At 33.0% G+C, this 17,734-nt stretch overlaps 1 protein-coding gene across 3 annotated transcripts; it reads right to left on the bottom strand.

The window, feature by feature from the left end:
- Positions 1-5,323: 5,323 nt before the first annotated feature.
- On the bottom strand, positions 5,324-17,730 carry LOC132750458 (polyprenol reductase-like). 3 transcript variants are annotated; one of them, XM_060740449.1, is made up of 7 exons: positions 17,561-17,730; positions 11,727-11,915; positions 11,014-11,159; positions 9,098-9,295; positions 6,756-6,878; positions 5,719-5,820; positions 5,324-5,509 (listed from the first exon to the last, which is right to left on the bottom strand). In XM_060740449.1, the coding sequence occupies exons 2-7, from the start codon at positions 11,888-11,890 to the stop codon at positions 5,352-5,354; spliced, it is 891 nt and encodes a 296-aa protein (XP_060596432.1). In that variant the 5' UTR covers positions 11,891-11,915; positions 17,561-17,730; the 3' UTR covers positions 5,324-5,351. The 3 variants fall into 3 exon arrangements, with proteins under 3 accessions (XP_060596432.1, XP_060596430.1, XP_060596431.1); XM_060740447.1 differs by having other exon boundaries at positions 11,727-11,919; positions 17,561-17,729; XM_060740448.1 differs by lacking the exon at positions 17,561-17,730 and adding an exon at positions 14,122-14,270 and having other exon boundaries at positions 11,727-11,919.
- Between the last annotated feature and the right edge of the window lie 4 nt (positions 17,731-17,734).

Here is a 17,734-nt window from a genome sequence, read left to right as displayed (position 1 = left end):
TTTTATCTTTAGCTATTTACCAATTGTCACATCACATGCACACTGAACATGTAAGTAAGTAAGTAAAGGCTTTATTTATCGAGGCTACTCATTTGGTTTCCCAATCTTCCATGTGGGCCTCTAATAAAAACATAATTTACAATATATACCACTACAATACTACAAAAATAATTGCAATAACAATGTGTTACAATGTACATTGAAATTGTCAGAACAAGAAATACATGTTAAATATTTACAGTCCATTCATAGCATAATACATGTTAAAGAAGTACATATCAAATTAAACAAAGTGGGAAATACGTTTTAGGTGGTTCATCAAATGATTGGATTCTAATTTTGTTATAAAATGATTAATTTAATGATGAGAAATGCCAAGATAGATATGAAGCTTGAAATTCCTAAACTGTTAGATTTTCTTATGTTAAGAGGGATATTATTCCATAATTTAGGGCCAGAGTATACTAGGGATTTTCTGAAAAATTCTTTCTTAGGTCGTGGAACAGCTATGTCTGAACTATTTGTAGATCTTAAGTTGCGCTCATGTTTTTGGTAAACAAATTGGAATTTACTTTGCATGTATTGTGGATATGGTATGTCATTGATAGATTTAAACATTATGATTGCTTTTTTGTATTTCATTCTTTCATCAAATCTCATCCAATTTAGTTCTTTAAACAAATCACTGGAGGGTGCATCGTAACTTTTATCTAGAATTATTCTTGCTGCTCTTTTTTGAAATTTTATGATTTCATTGATCAGATCATTGCTGCAATTGCCCCAGATAGTACAGCAATAATCTAAGTGTGGCAAGATGTATGAGTTAAAGAATAGTTTTCTTGCATGTAAGTCTAGGTATTGCTTGATGTCAATTTATCTTGACTGAGTAATGGTGGGGCTATCATATTTACTTGAGCTTCAGTGTCCGCTTATTAGAGTTCAACTTATATTTCATCAACCACATTTGCTTGTTACTCCACACGTCTGAGATCATAGAGGACACTTCAAGGCCTATAACTCAACATGGATTTTAATTTATTTTGAATAAAATAATCCTTTGATAATTCCAACATCTAGGCTTGTATCAAGCACTTTGAATAGTTGTGCATGCTGTCTTACTGACACCACTTGTTTTTACAATAACTTACAACTGGAATCTGATGTTATTTCTTTTTCTGTCGAGTGGAATGAATTTATAAGAAAACCATTTAAGAAGTGGAACACCAGTGTGTTTGTAGCATCAAGTAATTTCAGATTCAATGATTTGGTCACAAAAATGATAATTGTTTGCTCCTTGCTTCTGTAGGTACAAATTCTGAAACAGACTTTAATTTTTACCAATTGGGAAGCTATCAAGCTTACAGAAAGTTGAGAACTTAATGAAAGTGATGACAACAATAGCTAGATTATAATTGTTATGTTTGTAATGATTTGATAAATGTTCTACCAAACTCGATGTCATATGACCTGTGTGATTTGAGACATACCAAAATCCTCTTAGACTAAATACATTATACACCACAGAGCTACTACCATAATTATCAACATGAAAATAGGCAAAACCTCTGAACGGGGAAGTCAGATAAATTTTTGTTGATTTTTCGTGTTGTCTCTACAGAGTAGTGGCAACATAATTCTACGGTCTTAGGGATCACTTCTACGTCGTCTGGCTGTCCATCCTTTCCTCAGAAACTACATCTGCAATTTTTTTCCAAACTTTACATGAATGATCAATAATGTGTAGTTGTGTATCTCATCAACATTTTTCGGTTAATTGTTTTTTGGCCCTTTAATGATTTTAATTTCTCCGGACTAACTACTCTTATAACACTAATGCAATTTCATTGGAACTTTACAGCTCAAGTACTTGTGCATATTACACAGGTTTTCATGTTGAATGATTTTTGGCCAAGTTATGGCCTTGGAAAAAAAAACCACGTTTTGCCTGGTTAATGATTTTTGTGTCTCCTGCTTCAAAGTAGTTGCATCATGCAATTGGTTATCATGAAGCAACACGTGATCACTGATGTCTCTTGTTATTTTACATTCATCATTTTAAAGCTGCTATAGGGTATTTCATGCACATTCAATCCAAACATCTTGGCGATTATTTTTGAACCGAAAAGTTGCAATGGTTCTTTTATCGGAATTCGTTGTGTTGTATAAAAAAATGGCAGTGTCCAACTAGAAATGATAATGAAAATCTCACTGATGGGGTATAGAATTGTTTATATTTTTTATTTATTTTTTTTGCATTTTCCTTTTAAAACTACACAGTGTATAGCCAGGCAAGTCAAAGCCTGGGCCCGCTTTGCAGTCATGACCTTCGACTTCCCCGTATAAACTGATCATCTTCTGCATCAATAAAACTGGGAACAAAGGTGATTGAAAACTGAGCATCTTAACAAATTAGGCTGGCGATAATGGTTACAAAAGCTGTATATTTTCTGAATCAGTAGAGCTGCCAGATCATCAAATTACCTTTACAATGATGGCACAACTTGATGTTATATTTTAAGGCTTGTCTGTTGATAACAAATTTGCATCAATGTTAAAAGTAACTAAAAATGTGGCCATAGGAAACAGGTGCCCCCCATACTCACTGTTTTGTCAATATTCTGACTCTAGTCAAATACTTTTTGACCTACATGTGACACAAATTGAAAATTTTCACTAAGTCAAGGGCAATAATTCTGACAAAACAAAATTATTCCACAAGCAAAACACCAGGTGCAGCACTTCACATGCTGATCAACATTAAAGTTTTTGCAGATAACAACAACAACAACATGGTGATCATAATAACTTGACATGTTCTATGAAACACACAAGATTTATACATATACAACAACACAGTTATAAATTTTCTAAAGACAATTTATTGTGAAGCAAAATTTTGAAGTGCAGGGTTATATCAAACCCTTTCTAAGCATTTACATTAGCTGTCTATTCATGAATCTATTCTAATTTCATAAAGGTATCTATATTATATTGTAGATACAAAAATTTTGATAATATTAAAATGTTTACTATACATATAATGAATATTCTGCATAACAAAAACTATACTATAAATGTATATTTTAACACACACACACAAACACACACATATATATTAGAAGGCACAAAGTGGTAATGAATATTAACAATAAAATCTGATATGTTGAATATATAATTATCACCATATATACATGTTTATGCATATTTTGTAGAATTATTGCTCTTTTCTACAACAGTTCAGGCCATATTAACAAGTTAAAAAAAGTATACCTGTAGGTCAATTATGTGGTAAAATTGCAAAATAATCACATACTAGATGTGATAATTAACAACATGGTAAACTGCCGTGAATAAAAATTTAAAGAAAAGGTCAATAATCCGGCAAAAGATAACAAAGGCGCATCAAGCATTCCTCCTATCCACCCCCCACCACCCACCCCAAAGTGTAAGGCCCCTGGGGGCATTTATTGTAGAATAAAAGGTAGTTCACCTTTGATATAATTATAAAGGACTTGCCTTGCATTGAAAAAAGGACAGTCTATAAATAATTTAAAGGAATTACATTATCAAAATACAAAAATGTAGAAGTGGTAAGTATTGAGTCTGTCCAAGAATGTGGAGTTGACTATAGTGAATCATTTCCAAAAATTGAAAGCCAGTTAGAGCCTTAGAGGTCAGGAGTTTGAGGACAGTATTGAGTTGATGGTAAAATATGAATGTTTTCTTTATACTTAATATGACACTAATCCCTACATTATGATGAATGTGTACTACCTCCAGACAGAAATCTCTACATCAATAAGATAAATAACAACTGAAGCAGTGTTTTAATCAAGGTTTGTTTCTGTGCATGTACAAAATACTGGTCTGGTCATAAGGGTTCACCACGAGGAATATATTCTTGCATAGCACTTGATGTTATAAAACTTTCTGAGCTCAGTCTAATATCTTATGATTTTCATCGGTCAGTGTACATTCTGTGCCATTTTTTGACCAATCAAATAAAATTAGTTTAAATTTAGAAATTTACTTCTAACCTCCAACCCTGAACAACCCAATCTTCATAACTCAATGAGACCTGTAACACCAGTTGTCAAATTTCAATTTTATTCTCATAACCAATCAATCCATACATATCTGTTCAGATATGTAACTATTTTTCTTGCATAGCAGACTGGCGTTTCCGTGAGTTTTACCCATGCCGGAAATTTCAACTGGTATGGAGGGTGCTAGATGAGTCGCATGCCAAACAACAACGTCATTTTAGCGCACTTTATGAATGAACCGCGTTAAAATGACGTCATTTTAGAAGGGAAATATGCGCTTATGATGACGTCATTTCGCCGCTTTTATTTAAGTTGCAAGTTCATACACTATTGTACGAAAATAGTTATGGATGAAATGACTTTAATTTCCATGGACATATAACATATTGAGGTTAACCATTTTAAATATGAAGCAATATGGCAGAATATGCAAGAAAAAATATCTGACATGTTTGCGGTTCGGATCGGATATCCGTCCCTAGGGAAGCTGCCAACTGGTGGTAACTTGGCAAGCTTCGTTACCGCCCCTCGGGACGGATATTTGGGTCCGAACCGCATCATATGACAAATATTATTATTGTATAACAGCCGAAATATAGCAAATTCAAAAACATAACGGTAATAAGAATCTTACAACAAATAAATGATTTTTTGCTGATAAAGAGGATAGACAATAAGAAATAAGATAATTACAGACAAAAAATCATACACATCTGATTACACTTTAAAATATTCAAACAAAAATAAAAAAATCTTCACAACCATTTTTTAAACAATCACACTATTATCATGATAATGACATTATTTTATTTGTAAGTACATTACAATATAAGTAAAAAAGTCATTGAAGATTTTATGAATTAATCCTTACAACTTCAAATATCTTAAATGAACTTGTCAATCTTTCAATCTGGACAAAACCAGTCATCATTTTTACTGAAAATTTGAAATATTTAATGATTGAATACCCCTAACAGTACAGATCATAATCAGACAGCACAGATGTGCCACCTGATCTTGGTCTGCACTGATCAGATGGTCAGAACCAGCTGCTTCCAGCAGGCTAACAGTTAATGAAGACTTATCAATTGTACATATCTGTCTATAAAATTGAACTCAAAAGATTTACTGATAAATGAACAGTGAGCTTGCCATATGACCCCTTTTGAAGGTAATAAAATAAATGAACATTTGGTACAAAAATCAGAAAATATATATAAATCTTCTTAGATGTGCCTGTAAGTGGGGCAAAATATATTTGTCAAGTCCATTTTCTAAAAAAAAGTCGTGATATTTTTTCCATCTTTATAATAAGAATGGGATAATAGCCTTTCTGCTTGGAGGGTAGGATTCAAACTTCTTGCGGTACCATTGTTGACGCCCTAGGGCTCGAACCAGATGACTCATGGTAACATAGCCAGTACACAACCACCAGGCCTGGTGCTTGAAGCCTAGCGCTACACCTGATATAATGAAAAAAATAAAGAAAATAAATATCTTTTTGTACCTAATGTTAGAAAAAGATATTTTTTAAAAATACTTGCAGTTTGGGAAGAGATAATGATTACCGTAAAAAGGACAAGAACATCTAAAATATAATTAGTTTCCATATTCTTAACTTGGAATTAAATTACAATAATAATAATAAAGGTGTATTATAAACAAAACTTACCGATGGCTCCATGTATGAGAATTTCATTGAGGAGTTGTGGGCATGACACATATTCAAACATTCCTCCTTTTGGTAGTTTATGATCCTCGCTCACCACATGGCCTGGTAATCAACAATAATTACATCACTTTAAATAATACACTACTCACAATATGAATAATTTCTGATATATATACACAATCTTAAAATTTTTAAATACAGCACGTAAAGCAATACACCACTATGCAAGTTAAATAAATCTTCTAAATATAAAACTTAAAAAAAATATACTTTTAGTTTCAGCAAAGTGTTTCCAATCCAGCTGAATGTAATACTATGCAAAATATGACATTTTCTTTTTTTATTACTAAAATTTCACCTCATAAATCACTGAGTATACTACATTTATAAATTTGCTAGCTTTTATCACATCTGCACACTCATCAACATTTTTACTCTGACATTAAAACAAGTTTTAAGTTTTCATAAAAAAATCATCAAAATTTGGATGTATTCTGCTGTAACTGGAACCAAAAGTGTTAAGCCTTTCCCACCAATATAGATCAAATAAAGTAAAACATAAATAAATAAAACATGGAAAAGGTTAATTACTGTTGGTTCCATCAAGTTTAAGGTTAAAGAAATTGAGCATATTGCTTACATAAATGGCTGACATCTTAAACCTTGCTAATACCTATTATATAGGTGTGAATATGATGGCTTTTAAAGAGCGGAAATCAGTTTTAGGGCTGTGATTAAAATAAAAGAAATAAAGTTTGTTTGATTTCTTTTTTTACGCAAATAACTGACCTGTAAAAATTTCACAACTTCTCAACAAGTAACGTATTACTTATCCCTCATAATTTCTGAATCAGTTTTAACATGATCATTAGACTCGATGTCAGACATCAATTGTCACACAGAACCTACACCTTCCAAGGATTAAACCAGCATCCATAGCTACTAATCCAATCATCTCCTTATTAAGCTATGTGAGCAAACAAAACAGGCACAAAATGTTTGAAAATTGACCTTGACCCTCAATCATGCCTTCTTACCTGCCCTATTTTTCCTGAATTTCGCCAGCTGGTACTGCAGTTTGTAGTCAAAGTGTGATATCAAAGCAAATGCTGCCACACCTGCTAGATGGTGCCAACTGAAATCTGACCAGTGGAACCAACCTGTAAACATATACAACAATACTTCACAAGTTGTATTTTACAAGTACAGTAAGCACCAATCATAATATGAGCCGTGTCATGACAAAACCAACATAGTGAGTTTGCGACAAGCATGGATCCAGACCAGCCTGCGCATCGGCGCGCACTCTGATCAGGATCCATGCTGTTCCCTATCAGTTTCTCTACTTTTAATAGGGTTGGTAAGCGTACAGCATGGATCCTGATCAGACTGTGCAGATGCGCAGGCTGGTCTGCATCCATGTTGGTCGCAAACACACTATGTTGGTTTTGTCGTGACGCGGCTCATTATTGTGAAAGTCCAGCCTTCCTCTGCTGAATTTATTAAATGGACTTGTGCAGATTCCATCTTTGTAACTGCCCACTAACTATGGACTTAACAAGATGAAAATTTGAAGTTGGTTGGTCAGGCAAACATATTGTAAAGCCCTCACAATAAATATTACATGTATATAAAATTATGGTATTGTGAAATGTAACCTTTATCTTGCTGAATTTATTTAAAAGTCTTTTCCAGTTTTCATTTTTTAAATAGCTCATTATCATTTATATCAATATGATTATGGAAATACTGAAATGAAAATTTGAATGTGGCCAGACCATTGTGTTGTAAAGCCTGGTCAAACTGCATACATATTTTAAAATTTTCTAAAAAAAAAAAGATTTTATATAAGATTATTTCTCTAATTCCCACAAAATGAGCAACATGTATTGTCATGAACCACTCATAAGCATTGGTTAATCATTTTTGGTAGAGTTTTTGTTTATGTTCATTAATTTTAATACTAAATTATCTATCTAGCACTGAGTAGTGGAGCATACTACTTATTGGATCATAGGTAAATACAATTTTAACAATATAAACTCCATTTATCAATTACTTTTCTTACTGTGAAACATTTAACTTGAAAATAAAAACCAGTGTAATAATTATGAAAATACAAAGCATAACACCTAAGTAAATTTCTTTCCTTCGACAATTATTCTTATATAAGATCATTGCATGATTTACATTCAATAGTTATATATCAAACTTTTGTATGTATCCGGTAATTACCGGTAGGTAATTTTTTTTGTTTTTTTTTGTCGTTTTTTTTGCTTCATCATGCCTCATCACTTTAAATAGATAGAAAAGTAGATAAAAGTGAAATAAAGTCCTATTAATTAATGATTATACTGCTCACAACCACAACAAACACCTCACTTTTCTTTATAAAAAAATATCTACCAGCAAGGCGAAACATACCCTATGTGACTTAAAAAATGTTCTATTAACCCTTTACCTCATATATACGCGAAACAACGCACTTTCTACCCCCCCCCCCCCCCTTTTTTAGGCCTGAAATAGTGAAAAAATGTCCTATTTGGGCCCCAAACACATGTTTTCGTTTGAGAAATGTTGCTAAAAAAAGTGAGCACTTTTTTGGCGCCGCGCCCCCCCCCCCCCCCCCATCCAAAAGATACATCGGGGGGTTGCCAGAAGGGGGATGAAAATTTTTGACATGTGAGAGGCTAAAAATGACCCCAGGTTGATTATAAGGTTACGTGTAACCAACGCTGAAAAGCCTTTGACTCTATCTCGATCCCTTGAGAAGTTGCAGCACTTTGAAATAAATTTTGATGGAAAAAATCGAGTCAATGCCATGGTAACAGGAAATTTAAGACTGAGCATGTTGTTACAAAGGCAATGGTCCAGTCAACATTTGTGCCAAGTTTGATTAGTATTGAAGCATTTTTCATAGTTTCATAGCAGTTTGAACTTGTAACAGGAGGCTTTTCAGTAAAAACGGCCATTTTTCACAATATGCTCATGAGGGAAAGGGTTAAATAAAAGCTGTCAGTAGGACAGTGTGCTAGACTATTCTCAGTGCTTGATAATAAAACAAGAGCCTGGATAATGTAGAATTTTCGACTATTTTCAGTGCCTGGCATAGAACAAAAGTCTAGATAATGTAGAATTTTCTATATTCAAAGAAAGCCATTATTCTGTCAAAATCCAAGTTAAAGAGTTTTGGACATTGGACAGTGACCTATTATGCTTTGAAAGTTTCAACCCATTTCTTTCAATAGTTTTGGATATACAAATTTACACACACAATTTTAACCAAAGTGTGACCTTGACGGTGATGTGAGTACAATGACTTTCATTATTTTTTGAATATTTGATCTAAAATCTGATCAATTTAACAGAACTAACTGACCTCTTCCAGTGCCATCTAAAGCTGGAGCCTCGGCTAGGATTGTGAGACCAGCGCACAGTGAGTATATATGAGGAGCTAACCAGTCTACAAGTCCAAGTGTTGTTGTTGTACTAAATACATTAATATAGACACTCTGATACCATTTAACGCATGTGCGTGCAAACAGGAGACTACTTCCAACAACTACAGATAATTCATCTGAAATATAACAAAAATCATATTATTTTGTTGAGTTTAAAGCTGTTCTAAATTATTGACAGTTATATTTGTTATATCAACAAAGTTAAATGTTAGTCAGTCATGCACTGGCAATCTGATTAAAATTAGCTCTAAATAATGCTCCACATAAATACAAAGCTCGGGGAGCTTTCATTATTTTGAAAGCCATATGGTTTCTAATTTTAACCCTGGGAAAAACAATACTGAGTAGGTAATTTTCACGATTTCGAAAACAAACATGGCTGGCAGGTTAACTGGCAGAACAATATTGCCCATAAAAAAGTGACTCTATTTTTTCATGTTTAATTCAAACATTTTTTTTACTAATACAAATCAACAATTTGTTTAACTTCCACGGATAACGGTATTTTGATACTTCTATTGCCTTTGAAAAAACTGGTTTGAATGCATGGCTAAAAATAGCTTTCTCTGGTAATCCAAATTACAGTAGAATCCCTACTAAAGACCACCTCGGATTTAAGACCACCCCGCTTTTAAGACCAGTTTTTAAAAGAACGGAATTTTCTGTTCTTTATGTCAATGGTAAAATGATCCAGAATTAAGACCACCTCACTTATCCACTTTTAAGACCACCAAATTCAGTCCCAATTCATTATTTTGTTCTTTATTTGACCTCACTATTGAGACCACTGATATTAAAATCAACACCTTCCTAGATCTTAAATGTGTTGTTATGTTGTTATTATCTGCTTGATTGCTCTTAGGCATGACACTTGATTACACAAGGTGTCAAAAACTGTTATTTATGGGATATTTAATGAAAAAAGGTGAGAATGTTAATTTCATAGTGGTTTAATGTTGCTTTATGCACATTTGTTTTGTGAAGAAATAATGCCTGATATGATATGTGAATAATGTACATTATACAATAATTACTATTGAAATCAGAACAAAGAAAATTTGATATTAAATTTCTTCAGAAATATGTTTTCTTCCCATCAGATGTAACATTATAACATACCTTCATATTGTATTTGCAGGTTAAGATACATGTATTGTTTGTTCATACAAAATAACTTAAATAGGCCCTGGTCATGACGTGTGTAAACAATGATAAGAATACCCACAATTAAGACCACCCCGCAATTAAGACCACTTTGGCCCAGTCCCGATGGTGGTCTTAATTGAGGGTTTTTACTGTATAAAGAAGGTGTAACATATACAGTCGTCATCAGATCTACATATAAGAAATAGGTAGATCTGAACTTAAGTCAGATTGTGGCATGGGCTGATCACATTGATCTCCAGCAATGCTAGGGGTAAAAAGCATTTGGATTCATCTGATAAACAAGAGAAATAATTTGATGTTTTTGAAATGGTATTGCTGGCAGCTAAATGAAGGAAACTTTTACTATAAAGGTAGCAAAATTTAAGTTTTTGGATAATGAAAAAAAAAAACTATGAGAAAACTGTTTGTTCCAGACATTATGTGGAATTTCTTCTACATGTTTTATTTAAAGATATTTAAATTTATCATTCTCTTGAAACTTTAAACTAGAAACATGTCTATAAGACACACAACACCTATGTTGCTGTCCACCGTTTTGTCAGTATACAGACGGGACTGCAAGATGGACAGACAACAGCAAATATTTATGCCCCTCCACTTTAAAAATGGAAAAAAACTGGCAAAAAGCATGCCAGGCTATTGCTACAGCCTTCAATCATAGGCTTACCTGCAGTAACTAGACCAGGGTTTGATACTCTGTCAACAAAACGTTGTAGCCAACCAAAGTTTGTGATTCCAAACCAGTATGAGTTATATACAGCTATACATATTGCACCATTCATGCCTAGCTCAAGGAACAGTCGTCTTATTGGTCTGAAAATTTGAGAGAAATACACTGTATGTTCCTGAACTTCTTGACAAATTTAGATCTTTCTGTATGATTTTGTTTTCATTTAGATATCAAATCTTAAACCTAATTGTACCTGAAGCCTTAGTCCTACCATACTGATTTAAGAAAATCTTGCCTTATTCCTACCATACTGATTTAAAAAAAAATCTTGCCTTATTCCTACCATACTGATTTAAAAAAAATCTTGCCTTATTCCTACCATACTGATTAAAAAAAATCTTGCCTTATTTCTACCATACTGATTTAAAAAAATCTTATCAAGAAACTCAAGAAAGGCAATGTTTTATTTTGATAAATATTTTGGCACTTTTTTCCTATTTTTCATAAACACTCACAGGGTGCTAATTTGAGAACAAGATAAAAATCTTGCAAAACAAGAAAAACTGTCAAAACAGGTAAACAAAACACGTGATGGAAACTGAGTCAACTTTTAGATCTCTATATGTCATCTGTGTAGGGAAGAGCTAAATAAATATTGAATATAATGAATAAATTAAGAAAACTTTAAATGAAAAAAAAAACATGGTTACCTTTTGTTGAATCTCAATATTCCTTTCTCACCATCAAAATCACGACTGGTGCTCGAGCCTGCAACAGTTTGGTACATTCCCTTCAAAACATACACTCCAGATAAGGACGTCCACAGCAGGCCCAGGCCCGACATGGTGCCTATATGGGCTGGCAAGTCAAACATGGTGCTTGGTATTCACTTGTATTCACTGTCTGTAAATTAAAGATAATGATAGATAACCAGATAGAAAGGAATACTTTGTTCATTACAAATTTATCATGCAAATATGGTAATGAAATACACTGAACTTTATTTTTACTGAGTTCAGCTAGGTATAGTAGGCCTATCGCATTTACAAAATAATTATACTTTCTGAATGGTGGTATACAAGTATTTCCTCCTACAACATTTTTTTGGCAAATTAAAACAAACATGAATTTCTTGTTATGAAACAAACAAGGTACTATACAGGTAAATTACCTATGAAGAAGCAGTTATATTACTGATTTTTTACATGTTTATATACAGTCATGTACTATAATGTACAAATTTGCCTTTAACATGCTGTATTCCTCTGAACGTACTTGTCCAACTGTCTATTTCCAATTATATTATATACTGATAACAATTTGGCCAAAAGTTTAGGACATGCTGGTCTGGCTGTATACTGGCGGCTAAAGATGAGCACTAGAAGTTTCAGCATTTAAAGAATTAGAAGTTCTTGATATTGGTTACGGAAGATTACGCAGTTGTTGTCGATAATAGGAAAAAGAATTCTGATGTCTTTAAAGACAGGAGGGGAGAGTCAGCAGTTCTTGATTACAGGTAAGGATAATCAGAAGTTCTTAAAAACAGGTGGGAAAAGTCAGCATTTCTTGAAAACAGGCAGGGGAAGTCAGCAGTTCTAATATAACAGGTGGGAAGGAGCTAGCAGTTTTTGATAATATGTAGACAGAGAAGAGTTAGCAGTTCTTAACAAAGTGTTAGGCTGTTAGCCATTATCCAATGAGAGGAGGGGAAGAGTTTAGCAGATATAAAATTAGTGTATGTAATTTCCTGAAAGTGTCATTATGTAAAACATTCAACAGTTTTATATCAAGATATCACACTGATCATTATAACAGAGTAAGAAGTGCATTGTTGGTAACAAAAACCCTACAAGAAAATCCTTGACAGATAACAATTGTAAACAAATTTATCATCATGTCAACTAACATATGCATATGTATGCACAGTCTATGAATATAGATATTCATGTACACATAGCAATAATAAACTAAGGTTATCTAGTACTCCATCATTTTAACAAAATGGCTGCAATTTTGAATTTTAAATAATTGTCCTCAAATAGGCTTTAAGTGAATTGGTGTATAATGGATGATCTGTGAAATGTTTAGCAAGATTTATTTACAGAATTTAGCATTATATTTGACAAATTACATATGAATGGGGATAAATGATCTGATATGACATATATCTACATATATCCATATACTGCCAGCTTTCAATCACAATCACTTTTCAATCATCCATAAAAATTTACTTTACTTTACTTTACTATAGGAAACCTACCTACAAGCACATCCTATTTACATTGAAAAAAAAAGCAAAATATCATTATTTTAGTTCTTTGGTTTCTTCAAAATACATAATTGGTTATATTTTATCATTCATTTCATGACATATTTTTTGTGGCAATGAAATGTTTAACAACAGGAAAATAGGTCAGTAACTGTTTAATTATGATGCATATATATAACTCAGATGAAAGTTGTTGCATTTATTAGCTAGCTGAAATTATGATATATGTAGAATTGTATGGGAAAAATAATTTGCAGATGGACAGGAAGTTTTCACAACTATACAGCTTTGGAACAAGTGGGTTTTAAGGGAGGGATTTCAGAGTCATCTCCCTCATTGGCTAAGATTAAGATCTGACTAAAATATCTTTAAATGCAATAAATACCTATACACTGGCTACAGATACACATAATATAACATCCTGTAATCAATCTTAGCACTGGTTAAATACATTCATTTACATAAATGAAAATATTTCTAATTTTCCAGTTTTTACCTACAATGTGAATCAAGTGCACACTGATTCCGATATCACTACCTCCTTTTATGAAGAGTATTATCATAAACTATTGTCAATAAATCCTGATATTAAATGTGTAACCATAAATCAATCTCTTTAATTTCACCATAAAGCTTCATTATGAACCCATCTTTATTAAACAATTTATTTGCTATCAATGTAATATTATGTGCATGTACATCATTTAAGTTGCTTGAATAAGAATGTTACAAAAAGTAAATAAAGTCTTCCCTGACCTGTTTTTCCCTATGCCAAAAATGAAACTTTGAAATATAAACCTGTTTAATGATAAAGTAGACAAAATATAAACTACCTGTATGCTTTTAAATCCTCTACTGAATATTAAACACCAGTAAATGATGTATGTGTACCGGTACTGTGATGTATATATATGTATATATCTTCAGTAAAGCATAGTTTACTATTTAAACAATTATCAGTAATAAATCAACCTTGAAACACACACACTTGAATGACGATATGAGAAAAAAGCTCTGTTTTATATTGATTGCTACTTAAAGCTTTATGATAAAAACAAATCTGTACTGTATGCTGACATTTTTTATCATTTTATCTCTAAAAGAAAATCCCCAAGGTAAAAAACGATCAATTGAGGTTGTTTTTTTTTAACATTAAATTTATATTGATTTTGTTTGCTTTTCTTAGTCTTTAACTGAAACAAAGTTATATATTCTGATAAAATTACAGCTTGACTGGTTGAAAAATATTCCTAGCAACCATCACATGCATCATTTACAGGGGCAAAAAAGTTTTCAACTCATAACAGTATTATTAAATGACACAAAATAATAAATAATGTTTCACAAACAGAAAATTTAAATGATCACTTGGGTTTTTTAAAAGAAGATTGTTTTAGTTTGTATATAGACATATAAGGAAAATCAATGACCCCTTGAGCGGGGCCAATTTTGACCCCATGAATTTTATTTGAAAAATCTTGGTAGAAACTTATTAGAAGATGTTTAACACTAAATATCTAAGCTCTAACTCTTTGGGGTTTTTTTAAAGAAGATTTTTTCATTTTTAAAATATACATATAAAGAAAATAAATGACCCCCTGGGGAGGGGCTAATTTTGACCCCAGGGCTTTTATTTGAACAAACTTGGTAGACAACTAGACATCCATTAGAAGATGTTTTTGAAAATAAGACTTTTTAAGTTTTTTTCATAGACATATAAGGAAAATCAATGACCACCTGGGGCAGGGCCAATTTTGATCCCAAGGCTTTCATTTGAACAAACTTGGTAGACAAGGCAACCAGAGTTCTGCATGGAATTAAATTCTATGAACAATTTTTAAAGGTGATCGCCAAAGGGAAATTCCTGTGAAGTTTGGATGACATTTGCTCAGCGGTTTATGAGATGTTGTTTTATGTAAAAGTAATGGACAACAGGTGGACAATGGACGGACGGACACAGGACGAAAAGCGTTCAAAAAAGCTCACCATGTCATTTTGTGACAGGTGAGCTAATAAAACTGCATTTTTTTTATCAAAATTCATATGAATATTCATTAACTATTAGAATGTAACAGTGATAAATGACTTGTGACTTATTAATGACGATTCTTTATACAGTTGGGTGTTCATATTAGTTTAATTCATATTGAAACGCCCCCCCCCCCCCCCACACACACCCCAATCAACTGAAAAATATCATTTTTGATTAGCACCAAAGTTTGACCTGGCAGTGTGGGGTCGAACAGAACTGAGTCAGAAGTTTATAACATTTCTTCACTTATCCTCCATGAGAGGTTTGGTTTTAATATAATAATTGACTGGTATATCTCATTAAAGTTATCATTATTGTAATTATTTTCTTTAACAGGTACTAACTTATCTTGGGACATGTAATTAAAGTCCAGTGGTCTGAATTAGCACTGGTCAAACAGCAAAAAAGAAGATTTTCTCTAATTAAAGAAAAATTCCTATTTTTCAATAAAAATTGCTTAGTTACAATCCGAACATGCTTGTAAATTTAATTAAATCTTTAACCGGCTGGAACTGAAAGTAATAAGCCTCTACAACCAGTACACAGCCAGGCCAGCTTGCAGATAGATCTATGCAGTCCAACAAGACCCTATAGTAACACTGTTCACTAAGGAACTTGACGTTTTCATCAAGACATCCCTGTAAGTTACAGTGGACAGCTCCAAAAATTGAAGCTTGACAAGTCTGTTCAAGAAATTGAGCAGGTCACTCCTGCATATATCACCCAATGTCACTATCAATATCACCATTTCAGACAAAAATAATGACTTTCCTGCTTGATAAGAGGAAAAGAAAATATAATGATATGTCCTTGCATGAAACATTCCATTTTTTAACAAAACAGGTTGGAAGGATATTATTTCAAGTCCTGTAATACAACAAAACAAAACAGACAGGGTCTTTCATATACAGACTAGCTCCAAAATACACCTGAAAATGAGGGCCGCTGATCTGTTTCTTGGAAAAAAAAAATCTCGCTACCTTCTTTACTTTAGAAAAAAAAAAAACAGTCCTTGCATGACAAAAACAATATTTAATTTTGGTAAATTTTATGCAATTACACTTTCTATATTGGCACCCCTTGAAAATCTCCACCAATCTTTTAAAGTGAGGGTGGGGGAATATTATCCCTATTGAACATATACAGTGACAGGAAATAAAAGGTGCTTGTGCTCACAATAATTAAACCATACAGTACATATTGAATAAAGTTTGTAGTCTCCCAATACAATTATGAGTCCTAAGCCAGAGTTTTAACTTGCTGAAACCACAGACACTTCGGGGTCAGACCCAGCCCCTACTAGCTTGGGCTGTCCCTGTCAACTGTCAATTTAAAACTATTAAATTTTAATCACAGGTGAGCATCCATCTTTATCTTGAAACTTATTTTATTAAGCCATTTCCAGATGAATAAAACATCCCAGTTACTATTAAGTTTAATTTCTAAATAATTTAGTAAGACTCTGAAACACATTCTTGTCCAACTCACAGAAGCTTGGGGGTCAGATCAAGTCTCAATAAAGTAAAAAAATTGCAGACTCAAAAATGTAAACAGTCCAACCAATACGCGACCAGAGCCTAGCATATGTTTGCGCTCTTGTTTCCCTTTTTGAGCTAGAACACTATAATTCTCTCACGACTAAAGTTGTATCAAAATCGTCACTTTCGGCATGTGGGTCTGAATTGGACTCTCGTCCATTTTTGAGTTTCCTATCCGTTGTTTATATATCTGTGCTTTCAGGAGATCCAATATGACCGCCAAATTCAAATATTTACATTGTACATTATATAGAATAAAAAACTTGGGAAACAACACACTGTGCATCTTGGTAATAGTTTTATTACAAATAAATGTCTTTTAAACGGCTAACACGCAGGACATGACGATAGAATGCTCGAGTAATCAAGAGCATGTACACAGTTTCTGTACCAGCTTGACAAGCACTCCACGCAGAGCCAGGAACTCATCACAGAACGTAAAATTAACTTTCGGTTTTTAATAAATGTTGATTTTCATATTAAAATGTGATGTATAAATGTTTATTCTGATTGCATGTAGAAGATAATTCTTTACACCGGAAAAGTCACGGTAAGGTTTATTTAATAAGGTTTTATAAGTGTTTACAGGGGCGTATCACGTTTGGAGGCAGGATTTGTCCCCCAAGCGTCTGTGGTCCAACTAGCACTAGAGACAAGGCCAGGGTCACTATGAAACAGGAAGTTTACCGCTTTATAACTTACACTTAGAAGGTTTCAGCTACGTAGGGATTTCCCTCCTTATCTGCAGTATTAAATCTAGTGACACTTTACTGATGACAATCATTGAATAAGGACAGCAATTCAATTTGATTCAACAGATAAAATGTTTTAAAATTGTATTTCTTGTTGCAAGAAGGGAGCTAACTCTAAGAAATT

The sequence above is a fragment of the Ruditapes philippinarum genome, unplaced genomic scaffold (assembly GCF_026571515.1).
Source record: "Ruditapes philippinarum isolate M1 unplaced genomic scaffold, ASM2657151v2 ctg3715_1_1_1_1, whole genome shotgun sequence".
NCBI lineage: Eukaryota > Metazoa > Mollusca > Bivalvia > Venerida > Veneridae > Ruditapes > Ruditapes philippinarum.
Note: the sequence above shows the minus strand (reverse complement) of the source record. Positions and strands in the feature narration are given on the sequence as shown.